General features: G+C 41.8%; 1 protein-coding gene across 3 annotated transcripts in view; it reads right to left on the minus strand.

Annotated features, from left to right (window-relative positions):
• Positions 1–373: 373 nt before the first annotated feature.
• Positions 374–14,800, minus strand: part of osbpl5 (oxysterol binding protein-like 5) — a 121,205-nt gene continuing 106,778 nt past the window's right edge. For all 3 annotated transcript variants that reach the window (XM_031801272.1, XM_031801271.1, XM_031801270.1), the window contains exons 15-23: positions 14,537–14,635; positions 9,234–9,331; positions 6,770–6,859; positions 6,243–6,376; positions 5,963–6,142; positions 5,636–5,771; positions 5,260–5,374; positions 4,573–4,675; positions 374–2,729 (exon numbers count right to left, since the gene is read on the minus strand). In XM_031801272.1, the coding sequence (XP_031657132.1) occupies positions 2,594–2,729; positions 4,573–4,675; positions 5,260–5,374; positions 5,636–5,771; positions 5,963–6,142; positions 6,243–6,376; positions 6,770–6,859; positions 9,234–9,331; positions 14,537–14,635 (1,091 nt within the window). In that variant the 3' untranslated portion in view covers positions 374–2,593. The remainder of the gene's footprint in view (positions 2,730–4,572; positions 4,676–5,259; positions 5,375–5,635; positions 5,772–5,962; positions 6,143–6,242; positions 6,377–6,769; positions 6,860–9,233; positions 9,332–14,536; positions 14,636–14,800) is intronic.

Raw genomic sequence — 14,800 nt, forward strand, 5'->3', positions numbered from 1 at the left:
GCCAATTAAAAAAAATACAAATGAAGAGTATGTAAGTGTGGATAGGGTGGTGAGTTTCCCCTTACACTTTAAAGAGCTTTGGGTGTCTAGAGATGTAAGTTCAATCAATTATTACCATTACATGTTTTGCCATCGTCCAGACCATGCCTTTGTAGAGACGGAAACTGGTACAAAATACCAAAAATACCAAAAATAAAAAAAGGAAGTGGTTAAAGTGTTTCCGAAATAATTTGATGGAGAAACTTGCATCCAGAGAAGCAAGGCGACACAACATCCGCATTCTTGAAAGTCAGGACAATCCTTGTTCTGCAGACACATTATTTTTGTAGTTGACATTGTTTATTTAGCAAGCAGTAGGCATTTATCATTCAAATTATTCGCCAATCATTTATTCAAAAAACAGTTTCCATCATTATTTGTCGGATAAACCTGGGTCTATGGAAACCTGCCTAGTGTCTACTAGCTATGCTGTAGGACTTTCCTTGCGACACTTTATAACCAGACGTGACTTTCAGCACTGACCATTTTGTGGAGAAACTCAATCAAAAGAGCAAGAATGGGTGTCCAGTCAAAATGTCAATGTTTACTGTAGTGCTACAGTATGCAACAGGTATACATGATATATTTTTTTTTTATAGCAAAATCATGTTCTTTCATTCTCATATGACAAAAAGATCTGTGTACATGACAGTAGAGTGCAAAACAAAAGAACAAACTGTGAATCAAAGCATTCAAAGTCAAATTCCTACTTCCTTCATCTCCTTTTCCCCATTGGGTGCCTAGACAAGGGCAAGTTTACACCAACCAAAGAGGTTGGTTTTTCAATTTTGACCCTAATGTTTGACTCCAACTTGCCTGACTGTCCGTACGTACGAGTAACATCCCAAGGCTAGATCACAGACCTGGTTCCCCTGGTACTCCTGGGTCATGTTCAATAGGGTACAATCCCGTTTTAAAACAGAACAGAAATTAGTGTCAAGTCCAGTGTCCCTCCCTGTTTCAGTCCATTTTCCTGTTTGGTGCCTAATGAACAAGGGAGAACAAACTTACTCGCGATTGTCACCACTTGCATCCATCTTCCAAGCGGAGTATGATCCGTAAATCAAGGTGAATCACACAATAAATACATTCTGAATCTCATTGGTAACACAGTGCTTGTGTGTGTGTGTGTGCTCCAGACAAATATATACATATGGGTATATTGACCCCCAGTAATTACATCGAGAACAGTTCTTCCAAACAGTGCCGTCTGAAGTACATTACACACCCGACCCATCAACAACCTCATTATCCTATACCTTTAACAGTCTTTCGTTGTTTCCTTCTCTTCCCCTGTTCATTCGCTCTACACCGCCAATCATCTAACCTCTATGGCTGATTGTCTACACCAGAGCAGTGCTATAAACCCATTCCCTGATGGCGCTACAGGCATACACAGACAGACCCACATCCCTTTTACCTTTCTAACCTGCCTCTCTCTGCCTAGCCTTCGTTTATTTATGTATAAACACACACACACACAAACCTGTAAACAAGTACTCTTTACCTTTCAGGTTATAAATACTGTTTTGGTAAAATCATCATCATCATTATTAAAGATGCACTACGCAGAAATCATTTCCCGGTTGCAAAAATTCTAATTCGCCAAATTTCAGTTTATGTGACAAAACAGGCAAGTATAGTGTAGAGTATAATTGTACCATCTAAACCGCTGGCAAATATATTTCGTATTTTCAGCAGTTTGAAGCTAGTGTACAAAACCGAAAGCAAAAAGACGCAAAAACAAAACTTAATGGGAAACATAGAAATAAAGCACATAGAACAGATCTACGGCTTGCTTTCAATCAGTGACAGATCTATAGCACATATCTCTATGTGAATTTGGTCAGATCGCCCAAGTGACATATTATAGATCTACACAAAAAGACAAATGCATTATTGGAAGTTTATTTTTCTTATCTCGAGTTCACTTTGTTTTGTCGATGTCACATTGTTTTCTCTTCTTTTTGGCTTCAGCGTTAAGGCCCAAAGTCTGTAGTGAAGGTGGACTATTAAGGACTCCAAGCCGTAGTCCATCAATGCCCATAGGGCCTACTGTACGTACACACAACACACACACACACGCACACAATAGTATTGCAGGGGGAGTATAAAAAGTACACATCCATTAATAAAAGACAGGTGGAACATCCTCTTCTGTAAAACAATAATTACTTCTCATTCCTATTAAAAAAAGCTAATTCAGTCCTTATTCTCTCATTCATCTTTTTAAAAAACACCCCCAGTCAGTCCACTCTTTCTTTTTTGATCTCTTTCTGTCGTGGTCTTCTCAGTCCAAAGTGCTCGGGTGCCGTGCTGTCTGGCTACACTGGAGGGCGCTCTGCTCCGCTCTGGTTGGCAGGTGAGTGGTGGCTGTGGGTGGCTGTGTTTATTGCTATGGCACCTGTGGCCCTCCCGTATCAGGAGAACAGGACGAAGCTGCCCCTCCATCTAAAAGTTAAGGTCAGGGTTAATAGGGAGTGTTGAGCTGATCCTAGATCCGTGCCGGGGGGGGGGGGGGGGGGGGGGAGAATAACTTCTGTTGCAGGGTAGTTCAGGTGAAAATGTAGTTGAGGAAGAGTTGGGAGAGCAGGAGGACACACAGGATGAAACAGTGGCGTCCAGTTGGTGTCACATTGTCCTCAGTCTCCTGACGACGGCCCAGTTGACGACCCAACGCTATCAGGTTCCTACGGAAGGACAGGCAGGATAGTTTCAGTCATCTATCAAACTTCTAAAATCTGTCCTTTCCCAGCATTGGTATGAACTACAACAACTTGAAATCCTGCTAAAACTGAAGGTGCCCGAGTTGACCAGGAGGGGGGCAGAGTTTCTCTGTCATCTCCATCTTGCAGCATCCTGTTTATTTTGTGCACAGTGCCTTCAGACCCCATTACTTTTTCCACATTTTGTTAGGTTACTAATTGATTAAATCGTTTTTCCCCTCATCAATCTATACACACAACACCCCCATAACGACAAAGCCAAAACAGGTTTTTAGAAATGTTTAAATATTACATTTACATTAGTATTCAGACCCTTTACTCAGTACTTTGTTGGAAGTACCTTTGGCAGCGATTACAGCCTTCTTGGGTATGACGCTACAAGCTTGGCACACCTTAATTTGGAGAGTTTCTCCCATTCTTCTCTGCATATCCTTTCAAGCTCTGTCAGCTTGGATGGGGAGCGTTGCTGCACAGCTATTTTCAGGTCGCTCCAGAGATGTTTGATCGGGTTCAAGTCCAGGCTCTGGCTGGGCCACTCAAGGACATTCAGAGACTTGTCCCAAAGCCACTCCTGTGTTGCTTTGGGTGTGTGCTCAGGGTCGTTGTCCTGTTGGAAGGTGAACCTTCGCCCCTTGTCTGAGGTCCTGAGTGCTCTGGAGCAGGTTTTCATCAAGGATCTCTCTGTACTTTGCTCCGTTCATCTTTGCCTCAACCCTGACTAGTCTCCCAGCCCCTGAAAAACATCTCCATAGCATTATGGTGTCACCACAATGCTTCACCGTAGGGATGGTGCCAGGTTTCCTCCAGACACGACGCTTGGCATTCAGGCCAAAGAGTTCAATCTTGGTTTCATCAGACCAGAGAATCTTGTTTCTCATGGTGTGAGAGTCTTTAGGTGCCTTTTGGCAAACTCCAAGCTGTCATGTGCCTTTTCCTGAGGAGTAGCTTCCGTCTGGCCACTACCACCAATGCCTGATTGGTGGAGTGCTGCAGAGATGGTTGTCCTTCTGGAAGGTTCTCCCATCACGACAGAGGAACTCTGGAGCTCTGTCAGAGTGACCATCGTGTTCTTGGTTACCTCCCTGACCAAGGCCCTTCTCCTCCGATTGCTCAGTTTGGCCGGGCGGCCAGCTCTAGGAAGAAACTTGGTGGTTCCAAACTTCTTCCATTTAAGAATGATGGAGGCCACTGTGTTCTTAGGGACCTTCAATGCTGCAGGAATGTTTTGGTACCCTTCCCCAGATCTGTGCCTCGACACAATCCTGTCTCGGAGCTCTACGGACAGTTCCTTTGACCTCATGGCTTGGTTTTGCTCTGACATGCACTGTCAACTGTGGGACCTTATATAGACAGGTGTGTGCCTTTCCAAATCATGTCCAATCAATTGAATTTACCACAGGTGGACTCCAATCAAGTTGTAGAAACATCAAGGATGATCAATGGAAACAGGATGCGCCTGAGATCAATTTCAAGTCTCATAGTAAAGGGTCTGAATACTTATGTAGACAAGGTATTACTGTTTTTATTTGCAAACATTTTCTAAAAATCTGTTTTCGTTCGGTCATTATGGGGTATTGTGTAGATTGCTGAATATGATTTTTTTTATTTAACCCATTTCAGATTAAGGCTGTAACGTAACAAAATGTCAAAAGTCAAGGTGTCTGAATTCTTTCCGAAGGTACGGTACGTGTGTGTCGTTGTGCCCTTGAGCAAGGCACTTTACCCTAATTGCTCCTGTAAGTCCCTCTGGATAAGAGTGTCAGCTAAATGATATTTTATGTTTAAAAAAATGTGTGTGCTCTTTTACCTCTGGATGTCTTGCTGTGTCTTCTGTATGGATGCGATGGAGGCCTCTATGAGGGCAATGTCCTTCACTTCCTTGTTGCACCGTGTACACTGGCTCAGGTACCCTAGTAATGTGACAAGGGAGAGAAAATCTATGTTTGGTTTACTGATAGTCTGAGGATAAGTATGGGCATCATGGGTTGTGTGTGTATGTACATGCATGCATGTGAGCAAGTGTGTGTTTTTGATTTACCGTCATTGTCAGAGGACTCGTGTGTAGGTTCTGACGTGGTGAATGTGTGCGTCTCACCTTCATTATCAGAGGACTCGTGTGTAGGTTCTGACGTGGTGAATGTGTGCGTCTTACCTTCATTATCAGAGGACTCGTGTGTAGGTTCTGACGTGGTGAATGTGTGCGTCTAACCTTCATTATCAGAGGACTCGTGTGTAGGTTCTGACGTGGTGAATGTGCGCGTCATACCTTCATTATCAGAGGACTCGTGTGTAGGTTCTGACGTGGTGAATGTGTGCGTCTTACCTTCATTATCAGAGGACTCGTGTGTAGGTTCTGACGTGGTGAATGTGTGCGTCTAACCTTCATTATCAGAGGACTCGTGTGTAGGTTCTGACGTGGTGAATGTGTGCGTCTTACCTTCATTATCAGAGGACTCGTGTGTAGGTTCTGACATGGTGAACGTGTGCGTCTTACCTTCATTATCAGAGGACTCGTGTGTAGGTTCTGGTGTAGTGCTGCTGCTCTCAGTGTTCTGGCTGCAGCTAGATGGCTGGCTGCTGCCTTTCCTATGTTTCCCATTCACCTGGGCCTGAGATACGGGCACGCACGACCACGCCAAACACACACACACACACACACACACACACACACACCTGTAATGTCCAATTTTCACAAAACTACACATTGAAGCCAGACTATTGGAAATGGTATACCCAATATGGTAACTGGTCCACAAACACCAGAAGACTGCGTTGAGTGTCCAGTCTAATTGAAATTCTATGGTTAGAACTAGTCAGTTTGGCAAAGAAACCAAGATGGAAAGAGGGATCTGTGTGTCTCTCTCGCTTACCTTCTGCTGGCAAGCCCAGGCTGAGGCGCGGCTGTACGCCAGTCCTTTATGTCGTCTCTGTGATTTCTCCTTGGTCTGGATCACCCCGTGCTTCTCAAACTGCACCAGACAGCGCTCAGGGTCCCACGGCCGTGTGCTGGAGAGGAGGGAGGGAGGGAGTTCACATACATACCAGATCTTCAGGTGGGGAAATGTATTCTGGGGTTTGTGTGCCAGTGTGGATGCAATGTCTGTATTAGTCCTGTTATATTTGTAATGCCATTTGGTGTGTGTGTACGCACTCTATCTGTGTGTGTATGACCACTTGGTGGTGTGCTGTGTCCATACTCTATGTGTGTGTATGTCCATTCGTTGGTGACAGAGTCCAGGTTGAAGAGTCTGGGGCGCCAAGGTTGGTCTCCACGGTCTTTGGCCTGATTCCTCTGAGCCTCCTCCAGTACGAACTTCTCCTGGGTTGCCTGGTTCTGGTCACGGTCCACTATAGCACTGGTCACATGCTGCCACAGCCTGCAAGGCACACATACACAGACAAAGGTCTTAGGAAAGCTTCCATCCAATGTATGTAAAAGCCTGCAGACAGAACACTGTGGTGTGTGTGTGTCCTTACCTCTCCGACTCAAACTGCCCTTGCTGGTCCAGCTGTACTACCTGCCTCTTCAGTCTGGTGCTGCGGACCTCTGGAGTAGGGTTCCACAGGTGCTCCTGCTGCCCTGACTTCTCCTGTAGGAACACCTCACCATCCTGATCTCACACACACACACACGTTTTGTGCTATTTACACATATGCCTTATTTTTGTACATTGCCAATGCTATTGTATGTTGTCCGTCTGTCCATCCATCCATATATCAACACGTCACATCAGAACACCTCTTGCTGACCTCCCCTCCTGCAGAAACACCTTTTATTCCTGACAACAACACACAGACACTTTCAATAACAAACAGGGGAGATGGGGATATAGTGTGTGTGTGTGTGTGTGTGTGTGTGTGTGTGTGTGTGTGTGTGTGTGTGTGTGTGTGTGAGAGAGAGAGAAAAAGAAAGAGAGGGATATTGTGATAGCACATGCACATAAGAGAGAGTGCGAGAGGGTGAGGGAGGGGAGAGAGAGGGAGATGCATGCATGTACTCTTACCCAGTGTCCGTCCACAGTGGCCAGCAGCTCGTCTCCCTGCTGGATCTTTCCCGAGATCACGTTCACACTGCTGGAGCCTCCCAGGAAGGGCTACAATACAGAGAGAGAAGACCGTCCCCTACAGGTGACTAGAGCAAGAACAGAACAACCCTGATCCTAGACCTTATGAGCCAACTTGATCTGAATCTACCGCATGTAATGATATAGTGCCATGTGTCACAGTTAGACCGGGATTTCATGTGATTGCCTTTACAAGCAGCATTGTCTCCATGCATGGATCGAATCCTACCGGGTCATTTTATATATTACACATCCTTTAAAGGAACATTTAAAAATAATGAAACATTTTTAAAAGTACCTTTTGGATGAAACTCAACAAACTCAGTTATAATAACCGACCGTCACCCCAGTTTTTATCTTGCCCATTTACTGTTTTGTCTTTCTATTTGCTTTCAAGCAATGGCTAGTTCATTTAATTCAGAAAACAATTACTTTTGGGTTTTCTTGGGTCTGATACCGATTCCGATTTTTTGGGGACAAAACGTTATCTGCTGATATACTGTTTTACAGCGGGGAAATTAAAAAGTAAAATTTTCCACATAAATTGCTATCCAAAAGAGCAATTGTCCAAGAAATATGTTTCAAATGGTGATTTCTTACATTGTGACAATAATGACATCATGGCCACAAGTGTTCAGATAACCTTTTATTTTTTAAATATTGGTTATCAGTGGAATTTTCAGATGATATCGATATATCGTTAAAAGGACAATATCAGCCTATAAAGTCGGTGTAACCTTAGCCAAATACATTTCAAGTCAGTTTTTCACAATTCCTGACATTTAATCCATGTTACAATTCCCTGTTTTAGGTCAGTTAGGATCACCACTTTACATAAGAATGTGAAATGTCAGAATAATAGTAGAGAGAATGATTTATTTCAGCTTTATTTTCTTTCATCACATTCCCAGTGGGTCAGAAGTTTACATACACTCAATTAGTATTTGGTAGCATTGCCTTTAAATTGCCCATTCTTCCTGACAGAAATGGTGTAACTGAGTCAGGTTTGTTGGCCTCCTTGCTCGCACATGCTTTTTCAGTTCTGCCTACAAATGTTCTATAGGATTGAGGTCAGGGCTTTGTGATGGCCACTCCAATACCTTGACTTTGTTGTGCCATTTTGCCACAACTTTGGAAGTATGCTTGGGGTCATTGTGCATTTGGAATACCCATTTGCGACCAAGCATTAACTTCCTGACTGATGTCTTGAGATGTTGCTTCAATATATCCACACATTTTCTACCTAATTTCCTACCTCATGATGCCATGATTTGCCGTCCCTCCTGCAGCAAAGCAACACAACATGATGCTGCCAGCCCCGTGCTTCACGGTTGGGATGGTGTTCTTCGGCTTGCAAGCCTCCCCCTTTTTCCTCCAAACATAATGGTCATTATGGCCAAATAGCTCTATTTTTGTTTCATCAGACCAGAGGACATTTCTCCAAAAAGTATGATCTTTGTCCCCATGTGCAGTTGCAAACCATAGTCTGGCTTTTTTATGGCAGTTTTGGAGAATTGGTTTCTTCCTTGCTGAGTGGCCTTTCAGGTTATGTCAATATAGGACTCATTTTACTGTGGATATAGATATTTTTGTACCTGTTTCCTCCAGCATCTTCACATGGTCCTTTGCTGTTGTTCTGGGATTGATTTGCACTTTCCACACCAAAGTATGTTAATCTCTAGCAGACAGAACACGTCTCCTTCCTGAGTGGTATGACAGCTGCGTGGTCCCATACACTTGAGTACTATTGTTTGTACAGATGAACGTGGTACCTTCAGGCTTTTGGAAATTGCTCCCAAGGATGAACCAGACTTGTGGAGGCCCACATATTTTTTTCTGGGGTCTTGGCGGATTTCTTTTGATTTCCCCATGATGTCAAGCAAAGGGGCACTGGGTTTGAAGGTAGGCCTTGAAATACATCCACAGGTACACCTCCAATTGACTCAAATTATGTCAATTAGCCTATCAGAAGCTTCCAAAGCCATGACATCATTTTCTGGAATTTTGAAAGCTGTTTAAAGGCACAGTCAACTTTGTATGTAAACTTCTGACCCACTGGAATTGTGATACAGTGAATTATAAGTGAAATAATCTGTCTGTAAACAATTGTTGGAAAAATGACTTGCGTCATGCACAAAGTAGATGTCCTAACCGACTTGTCAAAAATATAGTTTGTTAACAAGAAATTTGTGAAGTGGTTGAAAAACGAGTTTTAATGACTCCAACCTAAGTGTATGTAAACTTCCAACTTCAACTGTATATGGGTCTGCCTCTAGTTTTCTTTTCCCTCTCATTGCGCTTCATTGTTTCACCAAAGTATGTTTTTATGTATGTTGTATTTATGTTTCTGTACAACATGGAAAAGATGCAAACTTAGGAAGTACACACACAAACACACACATACCTTCAACTTGAACTCCAGTTCTGCCACATATTTGGTTTTCTCACACTCAATAGTGATCTTCCCTCCCAGCTCCAGTGTCATGGTGCCATACAGAATACCTAATATAGAAACAAGAAGCAACATTTACACACACAAGTAGAAACACTCCTATCATGAACGATATAAAAGGTCAGTGAATGCAACAGAGCCAGAACAACTGTGTAAATACAGGAGCTACAGGCAAGCCACTTCAGACAGAAGTAAGCAGTCAGTAAATGGGCCATGCTCAGTTACCATGTTCAGTTACCATGCTTGGTTACCCATCTAAATAGTAGGCATTTTAGTTATGCAAAATAAAAACGCTTGATAATTGAGGCTTTTCATCTATTTTGAATTCGCTGCACATTGAGGAAGATAATATTTTCAGACCCAGCTGATAATCAGATAAGGGGACTGGGTGTTTAAGCAATAAGGTTACTGTGCTATAACTCCTGACTAAGGGCTGTTCTTTGGCCCAAGGCAAAGCCGAGGCCAGGGAACAGCCCTTCGGAGGGAGTCATCACACGATAATCCCCGGGTACTCAAGCAATATTGCTTTTAGTAAATGGTTGCCAACATAGTTATATAAATATTAATAAAAACATTCTCATTAACATTTTAACAAGTAAAATTGTTTTTGCATTCTGAATGTGCAAGTCAAGCGGGTTGGTCATTTGTTAATTCTATTAATTTGACATTGCTATGCTAAACAAATCACTGGAATCTAGCTGGCAGAGATTTAATGATGATGAGACAAGAACTTCCATAAATATTGATTTAATAAATATCTAATAGGCCTACATAGGCAACAACTAGTATGGTTGGCGAGTCCAAACTAACAAAGCTAGTTGGTGATGTTAATATAGTGACGTTTCCGTTGATGGCACATGATGGGAAGAACTGTCCACGGTCTGGTGCTGCCAATAACTTGAGTGAGCTCTCACACTGGCCACTCACTGCCATTATTTCCCCTTGCCTCCAGGCTCGCATCGCACAACTTTTGCATTCTTAAGTTGCTATCCATGCAGGCTGATCGTTATTTTCTCATGTTTTGACCCAGGTGTTAATTCAAATAAATATATTAATTTGACATTGCTTTGCTAAACAAATCACTGGCTTGTAGCTAGCGAGCAAAGCTTCAATGCTGATAAGAGACAATAACTTCAATAAATAATGATTTAATACACCGAACAAAAATATAAACGCAACATACAACAATTTCAAAGATTTTACTGAGTTACACTTCATAAGGAAATCAGTCAATTGAAAAATTCATTAGGCCCTAACCAATGGATTTCACGACTGGGAATACAGATACGCATCTGTTGGTTACAGATACCTTAAAAAAAAGGTAGGGGAGTGGATCAGAAAACCAGTCAAGTATCTGGTACCACCATTTGCACCATGCAGCGCAACACATCTCCTTTGCATGGAGTTGATCAGGCTGTTGATTGTGGCCTGTGGAATGTTGTCCCATTCCTCTTCAATGGGTGTGCAAAGTGGCTGAACAGTGGCGGGAACTGGAACACGCTGTTGAACACGTCGATTCAGAGCATCCCAAACATGCTCAATGGGTGACATGTCTGAGTATGCAGGCCATAGAAGAACTGGGACATTTTCAGTTTCCAGAAATTGTGTACAGATCCTTGTGATGTGTGGCCGTGCATTATCATGCTGAAACATGAGGTGATGGCGGCGGATGAATGGCACGACAATGGCCTCAGGATCTCATCACGATATACAGTGGGGCAAAAAAGTATTTAGTCAGCCACCAATTGTGCAAGTTCTCCCACTTAAAAAGATGAGAGAGGCTCATCATAGGTACACTTCAACTATGACAGACAAAATGAGAAAAAAAAATCCAGAAAATCACATTCATCTTTAGGAGACAGAACGCATCTCCTCCTTGAGCGGTATGACGGCTGCGTGGTCCCTTGGTGTTTAAACTTGCGTACTATTGTTTGTACAGATGAACGTGGTACCTTCATGCGTTTGGAAATTGCTCCCAAGGTTGAACCAGACTTGTGGAGGTCTACAATTTCTTTTCTGTGGTCTTGGCTGATTTATTTTGATTTCCCCCTGATGTCAAGCAAAGAGGCACTGAGTTTGAAGGTAGGCCTTGAAATACATCCACAGGTACACCTCCAATTGACTCAAATTATGTCAATTAGCCTATCAGAAGCTTCTGAATTTTCCAAGCTGTTTAAAGGCACAGTCAATTTAGCTTATGTCACCTTCTGACCCACTGGAATTGTGATACAGTGAATTATAAGTGAAATTATCTGCCTGTAAACAATTATTGGAAAAATTACTTGTATCATGCACAAAGTAGATGTCCTAACCGACTTGCCAAAACTATAGTTTGTTAACAAGAAATTTGGGAAGTGGTTGAAAAACTAGTTTTAATGACTCCAACCTAAGTATGTAAACTTCCGACTTCAACTGTATTATGAAAGTACGACAAAGACCATTACGCAGGCACTGGAATAAGCAGATCAGAAAAGACAAGCCTTTAACACTAGAACCACTAAAGCAGACAATTTTTTTCATGAATGCCCCACTCTGTCATTGACTTTTCCTAAATAGGTTTATAACACACTGTCGTTGTTAGAATCTTAATATCACAAACAGAACTGGAGTTATAACCAGTTTTAGGAGGGCATGTCATTATTGGAATGGTTTTCCCCAGTTGTCCCTCTTTCTCCTTGTCTCCTTCTCCTGACACTGGAATATGCAGTGCCCAGCTGATAATCACCCAGATAATTCCTTCGAAACTGAACCTAAACTAATTTCACACATAACAGATGAAATAAATGAAGTTAATTATGATGGAGAGAAAAGATAAGTTGATGAGTGAAGGGACGTGAGCAATGTATAATTATGTAATCACCAATTGTGAATGAATTACATGGCGGGCTATTCTATTGCATTGATCGATTGTAATTATAATCTTTAAAACAGTATGAATCAAAGCAGTCTTATCATTCTACTCTGGCCTACTCGGATTGGGCTACACAGTGGGAGCGTGCGTAATTGTACTTGCTGAACAATTCAATATCTTGTAAAATGTCGATATTGGGCAGCAGGTGAGAGAGTGTTGGAGAATGTGGACTTATGGAACCTTATGTTGGCAAGGGGAGAAATGTCACCATGGAACTTTTTCTTAACTTCCCTCTCATCGGCTAACAATTTGCTTGCAAAGAAAACAAGTGTGGCCAGCACCATGAACAAAGTGAGACGGGAGCTCCCTCCATCTGCGCAAAATAAGACACCTGCACAGCCTTTGTATTCCACAACGGTGCTGAAGAATGACAAGACAACAGGAACACAATAAAGAGAAAACTGGGGACTATTTCACCCTACAACCAAACAAAGCAAGTCAAAGCAAAAGAAAGTTTACAAAAAATTGTGCCAACTTTTAGGACAATGGATAACAGCTAAATGAGATCCAACTGACGTCATTGCGTGACAACGCACACCATGTAAGCATAAGCAGACAATTATTAACTATTTTGGCTGCTGTCACACTTTTATTATAATGCCATTATTTATTTTGTGCTGAGTTTCACTATTTAGCAAAGCCACTTGGCGCTTATGATGTTTAGGCTACTGATATTTTCATAATTTGACCTTGGTGGTTGGGGTATTTACATTTTTCATTATAAAAAGCAGGTGTTACCTTATTCCAACACAAGGCCATCCACTAATATTTTGTTTTTAAAACTAATGTTGGCGTATGTGTTTTTCAATTTTTATATATAGCCTACAGTAACAAACTAATAAATGCTACTGTTATTGAAATAAAATAAAACATCTTATTCTAATGTCACCCAAGGCCTTCATAAACACAAATTATTTTTACAATAGCATATATGAACTATATTAATTACACTGTTAAAATGCTGCAGTCAGAATGACCTGAAGAGGAATCCATCGAGGCACAGCAGTTCTAGTGTTAAAACTACAATTCTTGTTGAAGCGGTCAACCTGCCTGTTCTGGTAAAAATTTGAGGGATGGGCCTGGAGAAATGTAGCCACTCAAATTCAGAGACAGAGCATCCATGCTAACAAAATGATAGTTTTAACCATGTTTTGAGGCCAATCTGTGTAGGCACAAATCTGGCCTGCGGGTGGTTTGAGCAAACAAAACTCAATATACAGTGCCTTCAGAGAGTATTCAGACTAGAGGTCGACCGATTAATCGGAAGGGCCGATTGATTAGGGCCGATTTCATCTGTATTTTTGGACACCGATTTGGACGATTTTTTTTTTACACTCTTTATTTAACTAGGCAAGTCAGTTAAGAACACATTCTTATTTTCAATGATGGCCTAGGAACGGTGGGTTAACTGTGGCAGAACGACAGATTTTTACCTTGTCAGCTCGGGGATTCAATCTTGCAACCTTACAGTTACCTAGTCCAACGCTCTAACCACCTGATTACATTGCACTCCACGAGGAGCCTGCCTGTTACGTGAATGCAGTAAGAAGCCAAGGTATGTTGCTAGCTAGCATTAAACTTATCTTATAAAAAACAATCAATCAATCATAATCACTAGTTAACTACACATGGTTGATGATATTACTAGTTTATCTGGCGTGTCCTGCGCTGCATATAATCGATGCGGTGCATATTCGCAAAAAAAGGACTGTCCTTGCTCCAATGTGTACCTAACCATAAAAAAATTTGTTTTTGCTTTTCATTATGGGTTATTATGTGTAGATTGATTAAATAAAATATGTGTTTTCATCAATTTTAGAATAGGGCTGTAACGTAACAAAATGTGGAAAAAGTTAAGGGGTCTGAATACTTTCCGAATGCACTGTATTTTTCAAATGGCTGAAACCAAATCGACACTGTGTAGAAATGATAACGGACCTACAGTCTTATAGTTTCTTGAATGTGTCCAGCTCGCTAATAAATCACAGAAATGTAAAGCTAGACAGTCAGGGAGTATTGACAATTCCAAAAACGATGAAGAGGACTATCCTTTGCAAATATTTACGCACAGGAAATGTTGTAGACTGAATTAGCCCCCCGGGGCAAAATTTGTTTGACACCCCTGCTATACAGTATTTGTTTAGATTTACTTGTATTGGGTTCTGATGGGGTACGAATGTTGAACTAAGCTCATGTTCATTGTTTAAATGTTTTATTAATGATATGAATATAAATAAGCTCAAAAATGGATGCAGCAATTAAGGATTCAATGTTAGAGTTGCTCAGAAAACTAGAGATATTTAGATTCCAGAAAGACCGTTTATGGATTTTTTGAAAGTAGTACCTTTACAGTGGGCGTAAGGCATGGTGATGATGTACTCCTCATCCCTGCCCAGCAGCATCAATCTGGCCCTGCCATCCAGTATGGCAGACAGAGAGTTACCTGGAACAGGACATTAGAATTTACACCGATCAACCTGGTCCCAGATCTGTTCATGCTGTAAAGATCTGTTTCATATACACCTTTAGGCATAGAGTAGATAGAAACACCATGAAACTCAATTTAATTCCCGACATAAGATTAACTACACAAGAACAAAGATTGTGG

Source organism: Oncorhynchus kisutch, linkage group LG22 (assembly GCF_002021735.2).
Source record: "Oncorhynchus kisutch isolate 150728-3 linkage group LG22, Okis_V2, whole genome shotgun sequence".
In the NCBI taxonomy this organism is placed as follows: domain Eukaryota; kingdom Metazoa; phylum Chordata; class Actinopteri; order Salmoniformes; family Salmonidae; genus Oncorhynchus; species Oncorhynchus kisutch.